At 38.9% G+C, this 14,672-nt stretch overlaps 1 protein-coding gene across 11 annotated transcripts in view; it reads left to right on the forward strand.

Moving 5' to 3' along the window:
* Positions 1-14,672, forward strand: part of ADARB1 (adenosine deaminase RNA specific B1) — a 76,960-nt gene that overhangs the window by 32,957 nt on the left and 29,331 nt on the right. For 7 of the 11 annotated variants that reach the window (XM_083841125.1, XM_083841135.1, XM_083841126.1 and 4 more), the window contains exon 4: positions 6,425-7,359. In XM_083841125.1, the coding sequence (XP_083697251.1) occupies positions 6,425-7,359 (935 nt within the window). Of the gene's footprint in view, positions 1-1,159; positions 1,280-4,687; positions 7,360-14,672 lie in introns of all 11 variants that reach the window. The other 4 variants (XM_083841127.1, XM_083841134.1, XM_083841132.1 and 1 more) reach the window with 4 other exon arrangements.

A 14,672-nucleotide genomic window follows, 5' to 3' on the forward strand; every position in this document is an offset into this window, starting at 1 on the left:
AGTATCCTCCAGCAGTGTGCTTCTGCTGAGATCCAGGAGGCAGGAACTTACTGGAAGAGGTAAAACCTGGAAGGGCAAGAATACTGATGATGAGGGTTAGGGACCAGTTGGAAGACTGGGGAGAAATGAAGGAGACTGAAGCGTGTAAAATAAGCAAGGGAAAGCAGAAATAAATTCAGGAAAAGCAAAATGAAGGTCTAGAAGAACTCCCTGCAGGTCTTGCATGGCTGAGTATTCTTTCTAGAAGCTGGTTTCTCCAACACCGACCTACTGAATTAATGAAGTGTTTAAGCACAAAACCAGCTATCATCTTGATGAAAACACTGGTGAAGTGCTATGATATTACTAAATATGTGGTGTAATATAGATCTAATAACCTGTGGAGAAAACTGTTCTCATTTAAAATGTTACAAAAAATATTGTAAAGATTTCTGTCCTTTCAACTGTTTTTTTGTTTGTTTGTTTTTATGAATGAGAGACCTGTTCTGTTTCTGATATGCTTATGTGCTATGCCTGACTGTAAATTATTGTATATTATATAATAACAAATGTGCTTATTTCCCCTAAGTGACAATGTCTAAATCTCTGGCAAAGCTGAAAAAGCCTAGCAGTATAGCAGGCTTTGGAACAGAAGAGTTGTAATTCAGTTTGAAGGAGTTACAACATATTTTTGTTGGGAGATAAAGATGTTAAATGGTTTAAAAACCAAGCCAACAGAAAAAAGCCAAAAACTTAACTGGACTAGTATTCTTCTTTTTTCTTTGACTGACACAGTGATCTTCATTGAAATATGCTTGCAACCACTTCCACTTTTTCTTTCTCTTTTTTTTTTCTTTTTTTACTTTAAAATAAATTTATTTAGTTGGATGCTTTAGCTATTTCTAAGAGTGGTTCTGTGAGGAGAACTTGGAAAAAAAGATAAGAGGTGAATTGGATAATTCCCATGAGATAATTCTTCAGATAAAACATACCCTATTTCAATAGGAGTAAATCTGAGCATGAATGGTGCCTTCCTGAGCTGAACAAAATACCATCTATTCAATAGTGTCACCTTGTAAATTCCTTAAGCAAGATATTCAGGTTTTGTCTGCTTCTGTTTCTGTGCTAGTGCACCAATATGCGAAGCAATTCAAATTCACTGAACTTTCTGTCTTGTCAGGAGACTGCCTCTGCTGAGTTGTTACAGGTTTGGGACATGCTTTTGTGTAACTTCATTGATCTACCAGAAGTAAATTTTGAGGTGCATTGCCTGTATCACGTTTTGCAAAAGAAGCCACAGGTAACATCATCATCTTGGATGACCCCAGTTAATAGAAGGTGTAAGAAGGCTTTTCTGCATCTGTATGACCACACAAACATCATGAATTTGGAATGTTAAATTATCAGATTTGGAGAGGAAAATCAAAATTCCTAAGTGCTACATCTTGATTTGTACAAAGATTTTTTATTTTTATCTGTCTGTATTTTTGTATCACTGAAGATGGCAAAGTGTGATATCAGAAGTGCCTATAAAAGCCTTTGTTATTTTGTGTAACTCCTTCTTGGGGAAATGGAAGGTGAGCCTGTGCAATATTTGTACCTTACAGTTATAATAACTAGAATTTATCTGCAGAAGTTAGAATTCAAACTGTCTTGGTTCTGCAGAAGTGTAAGACAGTCATGAGATTACATTTAATGCACTCAAGAAAAGTGTTTCCGACTTCAGGTTTTAAGTTCATCCTCCTGTATCTGTTGAACAAAGAGAACATGTTACAAGAGATGGAGTATGTCCAAAGAGGGGCAGCAAAGCTGGTGAAGGCTCTGGAGAACAAGTTGTATGAGGAGTGGTTGAGGGAGCTGTGGTGGTTTAGTCTGGAGAAGAGGAGGCTCGGGGAGACCTCATTGCACTCTGCAACTGCCTGAAAGTAAGGTGTGGGGAGCTGGGGGTCGGCCTCTTCTCCCAGGCAGCAAGTGATAGGACAAGAGGAAATGGCTTCAAGCTGCACCAGGGGAGATTTAGGGTGGATATGAGGAGAAATTTCTTCACTGACAGGGGTTCTGAGGCATTGGAACAGGCTGTCCAGGGAAGTAGCTGAGTCACCATCCCTGGAGACATCTAAAAGATGCATAGATGTGGTTCTTACGGACATAGTCTAGTGGTAGTCTTGGCAGTGCTGGGTTAATGGTTAACTAATGATTTTAAAGATGTTTTCCAACTTCAGTGATTCTATGAATTCTGTCAATTCTCCGAAGTCTATACTTATCAGTTACCTCACAGGAGAGGGGAAGCGGTACGTTTTGCAGAACACTTGTAACACTTGCTGAAGCGTGTGTCCTGACCTTTTCCTTTGATTGTTTTCCCCCCTTTTTCTAAAAAGGTGATCACAAGAAGTCACATTTTTTATGTATATGTTTCATATGAAAATAAAATAATAATAAAAAAGACTTATTTAGGATTTCCCCAGGCCAGTAAATGACAGCGACAGTATAAAGGGTATCTAGAAACATCCTTCCAGCTGTGTTTCAGCTAAGAGTCGTTTAAACATAATTAAGTGTGCTCCATACCAGATGGAGCAGAGAGCAAGGCAAGATCCCCACTGAATAAAGAATCTTAATTAGAGGTGTTTTTTAATTACATGGGAAAAAAAAAAAATAAACCAGCATGTTTGGATAGAACTTTTTTTTTTTTTAATGGCATGAAAATTTTCTATGCCTCTTTCGTTCTTTGAGTGCTGTCAGCTTTGTAAACCTCTCAAATAGATTACTTCAGCGGCAGAACTTTTCTTTCACTGAAGTTGTTGGCATGTAATACTGTCAGTTGTGATTTTTACCAAAGAAGCTCCAGCTGACATTACTGAAGTCTCTAGTCAAAACTGCCAACTATTTTTAGTGATGGGAAAATAAGCTAGTCTTATGAAAACTATCTTACTTTTAAATCGTGGGTAGTGTTAATGTTTAAGAAAACATGACCCTGTTGTCATGTGTTTATATCTGTTAACACTACCTGAAGGAGCTGAATACACAACAGTTGTGATCAACTTCAAAAAGCTGTGATCAGCTTGAAAGTATTCAATGATTGTTTGAAGTATTCATTACTTGGAAACTTATTTAAAGACTGGAAAATGCATAAATGAGCATATACATAGCATCTAGTATGAGGATCTTTTAGAAGGTCTTAGGTTTTGGTTTTGCTAGGAGATTTACCAAGACTGTAACACGTGGTCACCTGTCAACTGCAATAAGTTGTTTTTTAATTTAAGAAAAAAAATATGAAAAACATCCATTATTTTTTTTCTCCTGTCAGCTCCCTCCAACGCATTGTACTTTCTAACTGTGTTTTAACATAGAGAGCAACATCTTACATGGGCAGGTAGTGACAGGACAAGGGGTAATGGTTTTAAACTGAAAGAGGGAGATTTAGGTTAGATGTTAAGAAGAAATTCTTCACTCTGAGAGTGGTGAGGCACTGTCCAGAGAAGCTGTGGATGCCCCATCCCTGGAGGTGCTCAAGGCCAGGTTGGATGGGGCTTTGGGCAATCTGGTCTGGTGGGAGGTGTCCCTGCCTGTGGCAGGAGGGTTGGAACTGGATGGTCTTTAAGGTCCCTTCGAACCCAAACGGTTGTATGAACATTTACAGTTCTAATTTTCCTGCCTTACTTTAGCTGTGGCAGCACAAGACTTAGTGTTGGTCTCCAAATCAGACCCATGAGGTGAGTTAAGCTGTGTTTTAGAATATTAGTGGAGTGGTCAACATCTTCTGCATATACTGCTTTAGAGCAACAACCTTTTTGTTCCTTTTGAGTACTAATGTTCCTAGTTTGATTTTTGATGGGATCCTTAGTTAGCCATGGCTTTCAGGGTAGAGCTGTCCTCCCTCATTCCGTTCAAAGTGATTGAGAGACTTCCCAGAGTATTACAGTCTCTAAAACATTGTCTTAACAGAACAAAAAGTGCAAAATCTTCAATGTGTCCAGTTCCTTACCACCCACAGTGGATCTGCTCAAAAAGCAATGGAAATAAGGAGATGTGAGAAGAACGAAGAGAGAACAGGATGATTGCAGGCCAAGCTGCAATTCCATCAGCTGTTGAACTTGGATACAGAACTGCTCTTTTTACATTCAGTTGGAGTCTATTCAACTCATATTTTCTTTATGTGGCTTCCACAGGCACTGGTTATAGAAAGAAAGATGAACAGAAACCATTTTTTAGTGTTAACTGAATGATTTCTGTTTAGCCTACAAAAGTTACATTGTTCGGTAGCAAATTTCTGATGCCACTAGTAAGAACAATGTTTGAAAAATGCTGTTTTAGATAATTTTTGGAGATTACAGCTTCAGGTAAGAAACACACTGTAAGAAAGTTTTAATAATTTATTCTGTTTTCCTTAAATTCCTTCAGTGTAGTATGATAAGGAATATTTATGCATGAACACTGTGTACTGACAGTCATGGCCCTTCAGCACACATTCTGCATACAATATAATTTGTGGCTGGACATTACAAGAGATTCTTTATTAAATTTAGCAGATTTGTAGCCATGAAATGCTCCCAAACCCTTTGTGTTTCACTCTGGACTGCATTTGACTGGAATTTAATGTTCAGTACTAATACTATACAAGTCTTTGTTGTGCTACTGCATTTTAACAAAATGTGTTCCTACTTGGTGTTTTTCTTTTGATCTTTATTTTTTCCTTTTTTTCTTCTTTGAGCACCGAAAGGAGTAACCTATCGAGCTTTTGCTGGAGGATGTTATAAATGAAAATTTAGTAACCATTCCATCAGCTTTGTAACCTGGGCGAAGTGATGTGTGCCTGGTAGTGAATACTTAATGAAGATTTAAAGCATGTTTGAAATTTGTCAGGAAGAAAGCTTCCACTTTGGTTTGCTCTAATTTCCATAAATATTTATCACCTGCTATCACTGTGAATTTAATACAGTAATAGATATTTTGAAGTCTTGGAACAGAAGAGTTAGATGCGCTTGACCTACTAAATTTGCCTTTTCATTCATGAATGTCAATATAAAGCACAAATAATTAATGTTGTTAGTTTTTTAATTAGGATAAAACTGAGGACTTTCCAGTTATAGCAAATATAATTCTTAAATACATATCTAATGTATCATTACTCCAACTTTCTACTTTAGAAAATAAATAATGAATCATTAAATTAATCATGCAATACTACTTTTTTCCCATCAAAATATCCTCATTGTGATTGTGCAGATTTTGTCACAATTCTTGTGTTCTATGTAGTCTTAAGAGACTACAGAGAGTAGTCTGACTGACTACAGAGAGTAGTTCTGACTACAGAGACTACTTAAGAGACTTACTGTAGTTTTGTAAGTTTAGGAGAGCAGTTTTTTTGCAGGGAATTTAAAAGCTGCATATAAATGGCAAATAAAATGTTTCTCAATAAAAGACTGTGTACAAATATACACGTAGTAGTTTTGTGATGCAACCTAAGTCAACGCATTTTTTACAGCTGTTTTTCTAAGGATGGAATAGATATGTGATAAAATTTGTTTTGAAATTTAAGACTACATATGCAGAGAGATGCTGAGAGATGCTGAAGCACAGTTTGTTTCTCTTCATTTTGTGGTGCATCCATATAGCTGTATTCACCTGTTTTGGGTGTACAGAAAAGATGAGCGTGTCACTGCATTCAGTGAAGGCTGTTAAAGGGTCAGAGTTGTTGGGACAAGGGGTTTGCTCTGCTGAACAGGCCCGTTGCTGGAGCTGCCATGCAGTGGGCAGGCAGTCCTGTTTGGGCAGCCAGCAGCTGAAGGTCCTGAGCAAACTGAGGTGAGGTGAAGTGAATGCTGGGAAAAGCATAAAAAAATGAAAAGCATAAAAAAATGGAATTTGGAGAATATGGCATAGCTAAAGAGAAGTAAAACATTCATACAGTCTTCAGTCAAGGTGCCTACCTACCAAAGAACTGCCTAGTTTTTCATGACACCGATTTTGTCATTTCTCAAATTGAGCAAATAAAATCATGTAAGACAAAAATGCAACATTAATAAAATAAGAATAAAGTAGAATTAAATATCAATCTCCTAGAATTGGTCTTAAGCATCCATTTTTAATTAAGTAACGGTAGCTTTTTATTTTATAGGTGTATCCTACAAATAATACAATTTAGTTTTCTGGTTTAAAGCATTTTTCACATCAAGTAAAAATTTTGTTCTAGTGTGATTTGAATGCAAAAGAAAAAGCTGCAGCATTTTATATGAAAGTAGCAAATGCATTGTTTGAAAATAATTCTTGAATGTGCTCTTTCTTGAATTATCAAGAAGTATTGCTCTCCATTTATATTGCAAAAGCTTTAATCAGTGAGCACACATCACTTAACCAGTTATAAAGAGCGATAAAGGAATCTATAAATTTTGCATTTACAAGATCCTGCAACGAAGGCATTGTAAGTTACTCTTTCTGGGCACCGCAGGTTCAAGCAGCACTGATGTTAAAGAAAACCGCAACATGGACAACGTTCCCCCCAAGGACGGCAGTGCGCAAGGCACCGGGGAGGGGGCTCAGCTCTCCAATGGTGGTAGCAGCAGCAGCAGAAAGCGTCTTTTGGAGGAGGGCAACAATGGCCACTCCAAATTTCGCCCCAAGAAGAGGAAGAAAACGCCAGGTCCCGTTTTGCCAAAGAATGCCCTGATGCAACTTAATGAGATTAAACCTGGTTTACAGTACAAACTGCTGTCCCAAACAGGGCCGGTTCATGCTCCAATGTTTGTGATGGCAGTTGAAGTTAACGGGCAGGTGTTTGAAGGGTCTGGCCCTACAAAAAAGAAAGCCAAGCTTCATGCTGCTGAGAAGGCTCTGCGGTCTTTCGTTCAGTTCCCAAATGCATCAGAAGCGCACCTCGCAATGGGGAGGACTCTCTCTGTCAACACAGACTTCACCTCCGACCAGGCAGACTTTCCTGACACGCTTTTCAATGGATTTGAAACTCCAGTTCCTGCAGATGCTTCCTTTTACCTAGGGTCCAATGGGGATGGCTCCTTCAGCTCTAGTGGGGACTACGGGTTGTCATCGTCATCTGCTGTAGCGAGCAGTCTTACCCAGTCACCTCTCCCCACACCACCACCGTACCCGACCACGAGCGGGAAGAACCCTGTCATGATCCTGAATGAGCTGCGGCCAGGACTGAAGTACGAATTTCTCTCAGAGAGTGGGGAAAGCCATGCCAAAAACTTTGTCATGGCTGTTGCAGTGGATGGTCAAACGTTTGAAGGATCAGGAAGGAATAAAAAGCTTGCAAAAGCTCGGGCTGCTCAGTCAGCCTTGGCATCCTTGTTTAACATGCAGCTGGATCAGACTCCATCTCGACAGCCCATTCCTAGTGAGGGGCTCCAGTTGCATTTGCCACAGGTGAGAAGCCCTTTGGTGTTTTTCAGCGTGCTTAGATAATGACCAGTAATAGCCAAGGTGAATCATTTTGAATCAGCTTCAACATTTCTGCTGTTTATTCTGCTTGGATGGATGGGTGTGTTTATTTGTGTGTGTGCTTGTGTGTGTATACATATAAATATATACATATATATACATATATATAATACATATGTATATATATATTTATATCTATACACACATATATAAATATATACATATATATATTTATATTTATACATACACTGCTTGTATTAGCTGATTAATCCGTTTATGTCTTCTGACAATTGTCTGAAATGATTGTGTTCTGTTGGACAGAGTTGTTGCTAATGCTTTTTCAGCTTTGATCACGTCATGTAGTAGAGCACAAAGGCCACCTCAACTCCAATTTACGTTGCTGTTTGTGCTGAGGAAAGACTGAACCATGGCTTGCTTGTCTTAGACATCTATGCATAGACTGAGTTCAAGTTACGATTTACTGCTTAAGAAAGTATTATTATCTGACACAATCGTTTTTACCAGGGAAGAAAATCATCCTCTTCTGCAAACTGAAACTGTTGATGTTAGCAAAGCTGAGTAATGGAAGTCAAGGACAGATTAGGTGAAGCTAATGTCACTTATTCCCAGGGTCTGAATAAAAGGCAGAGTTGCAGTGCATGTATCTGCGACCTGTGGTTAAATAGGTGTCATCTAAATGATGGTGCTCTAACCAAATTAGTTAATAACTATATATGCAAATTACTTAGGAAAGTAAATCGGGATGAGAAATAGTTTAAATTAAATAACTAGTGAAGTAGGGAAGGTAGCAAACATACTCGACAGATCAAAAAATGTAAAGAAGCTAGAATGAAGTAATTTTAAACTTTTTTAATGAAGAAAAATTCTCCCTTATTTGCTTGTGCTTCTCCCCAGTCTAAGTACAATAACGAATGTTTGACTGCCCTCTTTGTACTACATCCATTGGGGCTTTTTAATGATATGTCTGTCTAAATCCATTTACTTGTTACGTATGTATGTATACATACATATACATATAAGTTCCCGTGAATTCTTTTCAACTTTCTGTTTATTCTAATGAGAGTTTTGAGGCTTTGACCTTTGGCATCTCAAAAACATTGCTTTAAAGTTCGTTAAAAATACTATATGTCTGATTCAATGTCATTCTATAATCTGGGGTTGAAGAGTATATATAAATGTGACTATTATAAGTACATTGTTTCCTCTAGTTGCATAGACAATATGCATTATTTAGAAATTCCTATATGCTGTCTCTTTATCTTGCATAATTATTGGATTATTTATGAATGTTTCATGCTTTTTCAAATCTAGGATTATGCTATTTCAGGTCTTTATGATTTCTTCAGTAGGTTCAGCTATTTCAGACTGCTTTTAAAATAGTGCTTTTAAAGGTGGATTTGGCACCAGACACCAAAAAAAAAATCACTGTTTTTTTTACATGTTACTAGTTCCTGAATCAGTAAAATGGTGAAAATGGGAACTGCAATATGAAGTAGGAAAGAATAATTCTTGCCCTGAATAATTTTTCAGGGTGACTTCTGGTAAGTTTTGTTCTGAGAAGGGGAAGGTAGAATCGTTATATTATCTCACAGCTCACATTTTTATCATTCTAAGGGGGTAAAGTTGTTTTTCTGCCCAGCAGATCAGTGCATAACAACTTACACAGCCTTTTTAAGGGACTTCAGTGGACCACTGGACAGTGATGGGTACTTCTGAGCTCCTTGCTTTGTGAGATTTTGACCTGCATTCTCAGTTCTGTGAACCTATTCGTTTTCCCAGAGTGTCACCCCATAAGTGGGCTGTTTCTGTAGTTATGCTGTGCAAGGTATGCAGAAACTGTGTGGCCAATTCTGGGCATTTGAGCTTAAGGTACAGTTTTAAATAAATACATTTTTAGAAAAAGCAACACATGCAAGCAACTTTTTTCCCCCCAGCATTCCAACACTGACCTTGATGCCCATATTGTCTACAACAAAGCATACCTTAGGGCCAGCTTGCATTTTACCTTTCTTACAGATGTGCATAAAAGGCTACTCCAGTGTGGAAGAGAACCCAGTGTTTGTAGGAGTAATTCAGCATACTACACCATGTGGGGAAGGGGCGGGTTGCTGGTACTGTCTCATTTAGATCCCATTAAAAGTCAGCTATTGATTTTGAGTCTTTTGGTCAGTTTGTAATCAGGACATCCATTTTCTTTCTGCACTTTGCTGTGTTTTATTACTCTGCTTGTATTTATAATTAGCTGTCAAGTTATTGGAATTGATCTATTACATCATGGTCTATTACAAGTGATTCTGTTCTAGTACATTTTAGTGAGTAATCAGAGATTTAAGCATTTGTGATGCTTGGTTGTGCTTTTGTTTTTTTCCTTTTTTTTTTTTTAACTCGAGTTCTTAAACAGTTGTTTTTAAACAGCGTTTAATGAATATGCGTAAATATATTAAATTTGGAGATAATCATAAAGTGGGTGAAGTCACAAACATTGGAGAGTACAGGAGCGATGCAAACGAGGTTGAGATTTGTAACAACCCTTAGACCAAACAAAATAATGATTTTATTTGGAAAAATTGCAAACTAGAAACATGAGAGGGGAGAAAAATTCCAAGCACTGAAAGCCCAGTGGAAGGAATGAAAGTATAATGTAGCTCTGCCAATGCAGATGTTGGAATTGCTGCCTGTATTGCAGGTTCAAAATAATGCATTCTCAGCTCAGAGAGGTGGTGAAAAGCAGTGTGTTGCTCCAGACACCTCACCTCTTGAGAGGTGCCATTACCTTCTGGATCTGGTAGGCAGCAGGCAGAAGTCTAAGGTGTCTGCAGCTAATGTGTTAATTTGTGATGCCTTGCGAGGAAAACTGTTAGAGCGGAAAGAATTGAGAGGAGCGAAAAGGTGATTGCTGCTCTGGGTGGTGATTGGGAGTTTTGGGTGAAGTACGTGTCAGAAGTTATTTACCTTCTGGTAGATGCAAGCACTCTGGAGGAAATGAAATGTGGGAATACACGTGTAAGCTATCAAGTGATAGAGAAGGACAGTTGATATCAGAGATCAGCTTATTGAGTAGATACGGATATAATCATTTGGCCAGTAAAGTGGGTTATCAAGGTCCTGTGGTTTAATACATTTAAAATCAGTCTGTGCAAAGCAAGCTTATCTGCTTGTTTACAGCTTGACCTTTTGTGAAAGATGAAGCACTGTTGCCTGCGGTGAGGAAAATCTCTTTGCTGGGAGAGCGACTTAAAGCCAGTAAGTCAGCATGTGCCTCAGAGCAGATGAAGGTACACTGATAAAAATCAGGCCCTGTGCATTTATTACTCTGTGTATTAAAATGGGAGAAATTGTCAGTCCAGTGGGGTAGGGATATGCCTCTCCAAAACAAAGAAAATATTTTTATGGGTAGCTACATTTCATAAATTGATAGCCATCCTCATTTTAGCTCCCATGCCAAGTCCAACAGGATATCTGTATTGTACAGTAACCCACAGCATGTACCAAGGGCTCTAAAATGTGTCCTTGAAGTTTTATTCTTTTCTGTGGAAGACAACTACGTGTTTCAACATGCTTAGGTTAAAATCATTAAAACATTCAAAGTGCCTCGTTTGTCATAGGTCTAAAGATCTGGTAGGTAGCTATGGTTGTTGAGATCTGGAGAAGACAGAGAAATGTGAACAGTATTTTAAAATAACTTCTGAAGACAAATGGGTCACCTGTTTATAGATGAAGTGTGGAAGCTGATAGAACCAGATTTTTGAAAACTGTTATTCTGAAGCCCAAGTCTGATTACTGGGGAAAGTAGCATTTCTGAGCACTGAATCATATCAAGAGCCCTACTGGGCCAGACCAAAGCTGGCAGACCCTGCCCAGGTCCTTGCCAGCAGCCTCAGCTCAGGGAAGTGGTAAGATTATAGGGGATCCTAGTACAGAGACAGTTCCCCACTACCACTGAGCAGTTCCTTGGACATCTCAGGGGCCACAGGCGCTCTGCTGGACTTTTCTATTTCTTCTTTTTTGATCTCTTTATCACCCAGAGATAAATGTCCCAGAAATCACTTGTTTTCCCTTTGATTTTTTTTTTTCTTTTCCCTTAGGCACCCCCCGTTTCCCAAGGAAGGCTCGCACCTCTGTCAGAGGGGGTATTATTCTGTCTCTGAAAGAAAAAATCAGCATGGACAGAGGCCAGTACCAAATGCCCTGAAAAAAGAAATGAGAAAAGGGCTATAGCAATTCTTACCCAGTATATTCTTCCAACCTTCAGCAGTTTGTGTCTCAAAGATTTTCTTAGCTGGAAATGATGTGCCTTTCCATTTAAGAATCCTGGATGGATTCTTACCCCCCTCCCCTCCCCCGAAATTTCAAAAATTTCTGGAACTTCTGTAAACTTTTAGCTTCTGTAGCACCCTGCAGCAGTTAGTTCCACCATTTAAGTATGTATTTTGGGAAAAAGAGTCTCATCTTGTTTGTTTTGAACCAACTGCATGCATCCTGGTGTGTCCCAGTACGATGATCTCTCTCACAGTAATGGGCTTTTTGCCAGCAGTAAAGAAGGCCACCTGGGGATTTTCAGTGAAGTCTTGGTCAAGGCTGCTCCATCTGCCAGCACTGCTGATGGAAACGGTTTCCATCAGACTGGAGGAACCTGATGGTGGAGGGTATCCACTGACATCCTGTGCTAGGAAAACCTCGGCATAAGCTTTTTAATGGTATTTCTTGGATTTCCTTAAACTGCTTACTTAAAAAGATTAGCCTGAATGCAAAGATGTGGAAACCAGAGACTTGGAGTTGTAAATATTGAAGTTTAAAAACAGTTATTTTGATTAGCGAAAGCTGGACTGTTGTGAGAGAAAGTAACTTGAGCTACATAAATAAACAGTATAGTTGCAGATGAAATAAATGTAAAAATCCAATAGAGGGAGTACTTTTAAATACTCAACTAATTGTATTGCAAACTGAACTTAGGGCAAAAGCATCCTGTATATTGCTGTAGACACATTAAAACAAAATGTTAAGGAGAAAAAGTGTCCTGAGAACCTATGCTGTAATGTGTGGTTTCACTTGAAGTGCTACGTTAATCCTGGTTTAGCCTTGAGGGTGGGGGGAAAGGTAGAAAAGAAGTATTCAAATGTAGAAAAGATACACAAATTAATTATGAAAGTGATTAGAGATCTGGGAAGGCTTCTTCTGCAAGGATACTGAGAAGACCTGTGCAGCTTATTGAAAAAGGCAGCTTAGCACATACAGGAGAATTAGAATGTAACAAATTCAAGCCTAGTATAAAGATAAAACTGAATATGAAAATTAATGAAAAACATATTGAAATAATTACTATAGAATTGGAAGAAATGTTAAAGATACACTTGCACAAGCAGTCAGAGAATCTGCTGCCAGGCAGGAGTTTTTTTAAATAAATACAGGAAACTTTGGAGAACTAGAAAATAATTAACCTGTTTCATTAGTGTAGATATATTTGCACCTCCTCTGAATTGTGTGTGCTGGTCACTGTCAGAGGAGAGATAATGGACCCAGTTGATCCTGATTTTACCTACTGTGGACACTGCCAGTGCTCATCAGCTTGTGAAAATTCAGATATGCCTTCAGTTGTGAAGGTAAGAAGAAATGAAGTTGAGGGAGAACATTTGTGCTTGAAAGAAAGGAGGACCACTGTAGATCCACAGAGCGCACAAAAGACTGGGAGGTCTTCAGTCAGTTCTCCAGTGAGACCTGGGTGCTGTCAGCCCATGTAGTGCCCCAGCTCCAGCTGCCTGGGTGCCTCATCACATTGATGCTAACCAGCGTTTGTCTGCATGAAACATCTGTGCTGTGTTGGGAAGATCTCTATGGCCTACAGAGGCCTTCCTTCAGATCCAGACAGGCCAGGTTCAGAATATTTTAAAACACAGCCGATCAGGGAGGGTTTTCTGATGCAAAATTGCTGCAAAATATTTATTAACCCAAATAATTTTGTATGTGTAGAAAAGAACTGGTTTCACTGCAACTTCATCAGAGAAAAGAGCAATGCACCCAAAATAGCTTTGAGCTCACATGACTTAATGAGCAAACTGTCAGCTATTTTAGGTCTTTCCTTTTTTGAATTACCCAACTTTGAATAATGATTTAATGCAGGAGAGTGCATTGAGAATCTGTGTCAGATGTTAGGGCACTCATTGGGAAGGTGAGAGATGAGTTCAATTTCTGCTACAATTAGTATTTATTTATATGAAAAGGAATATATAGAGAAAGAGAAGTGAAAGATCCATACCCAGACAGGTCAGTGGCCTAGTCTTGATGTGGAGCTTTGTGTCCTTGATTTGAAATGATCTGAAATGGGGACAGCAAGGTCATCATTTTAGGTCAGTAAGTCTTGTTCCCTGTTGTGCAGTGGCCTGATCATAACCTGCATGATTCTCATCCAGTTCCTACCTTCCCGTTTACCAAAAATCTGTGTCTTCTGATGATTCAGTTATTTCTGCTCTATGTCATGTGGTGATGGCAGAGAAATTGCTGGTAAGGCTGCCGTAACCCTGTCTGGAGTCCCAGTAAGGACTCTGCATTCTTTAATACACATATCAGTTATTCAAGGTTTCATTTGTCCCCGTGACTTTTTGTTCCCAGGTCATACAGAGATCGTCATGTGGCTGGGCTTGGAAACTGTTTCTGGGAAAGCACCTAGTCAGGACCGTGCTCTAGAGTAATGATTTATATGTTCTTTCAGAACCTGGCGTTTATTTTCAGTGCCCTTGAAACAATTTTAAGGTCTACAGATTGTTAAAGCTAGTAAGAGAAGTTTGGAGATTTTTTATCTAGTAGGGTCTCTATCTCATTTTCACCTCCTCTTGCTTATCAGGAGTAAAAGGAGTTAAGGTGAGGACCCGAGTTTTTAAGCATGTTTCATGTGGTGAATAATTTTTTTTTCCTGGTGCCTTTATTTCCAATGGACCTGAACACAAGACAACAGAACAAGATAGACCATTTTTTTTGAGAAACTTTGCCTCTTTGTTTTTGGAGGTGGTTGCAGTGGACTGAGTTTGCCATGATGGCCTCCTTGGTACAGAGCCCTTGCTCTTGGCTAGGCTTCCTCCGTGGTTTCCCAAGCCCTTGCCTGACTTTATTTCTGAGACATCCTCCACCATAGGTGTATGTTAGGTGTATGTTGCTCATCTCCCTTGTAACCTTTAGTAATCTCACTGCAATAGAGAGGCCACGTTTCAGCCCTCTCTCCTCCTTTTTCCTCTCTCTCTCCTTCCATCGCTTTTCTCCTTTTTATAAAACTGGATTCAGAATAT

The sequence above is a fragment of the Anser anser genome (assembly GCF_964211835.1).
Source record: "Anser anser genome assembly, chromosome: 6".
Taxonomy (NCBI): Eukaryota; Metazoa; Chordata; class Aves; order Anseriformes; family Anatidae; genus Anser; species Anser anser.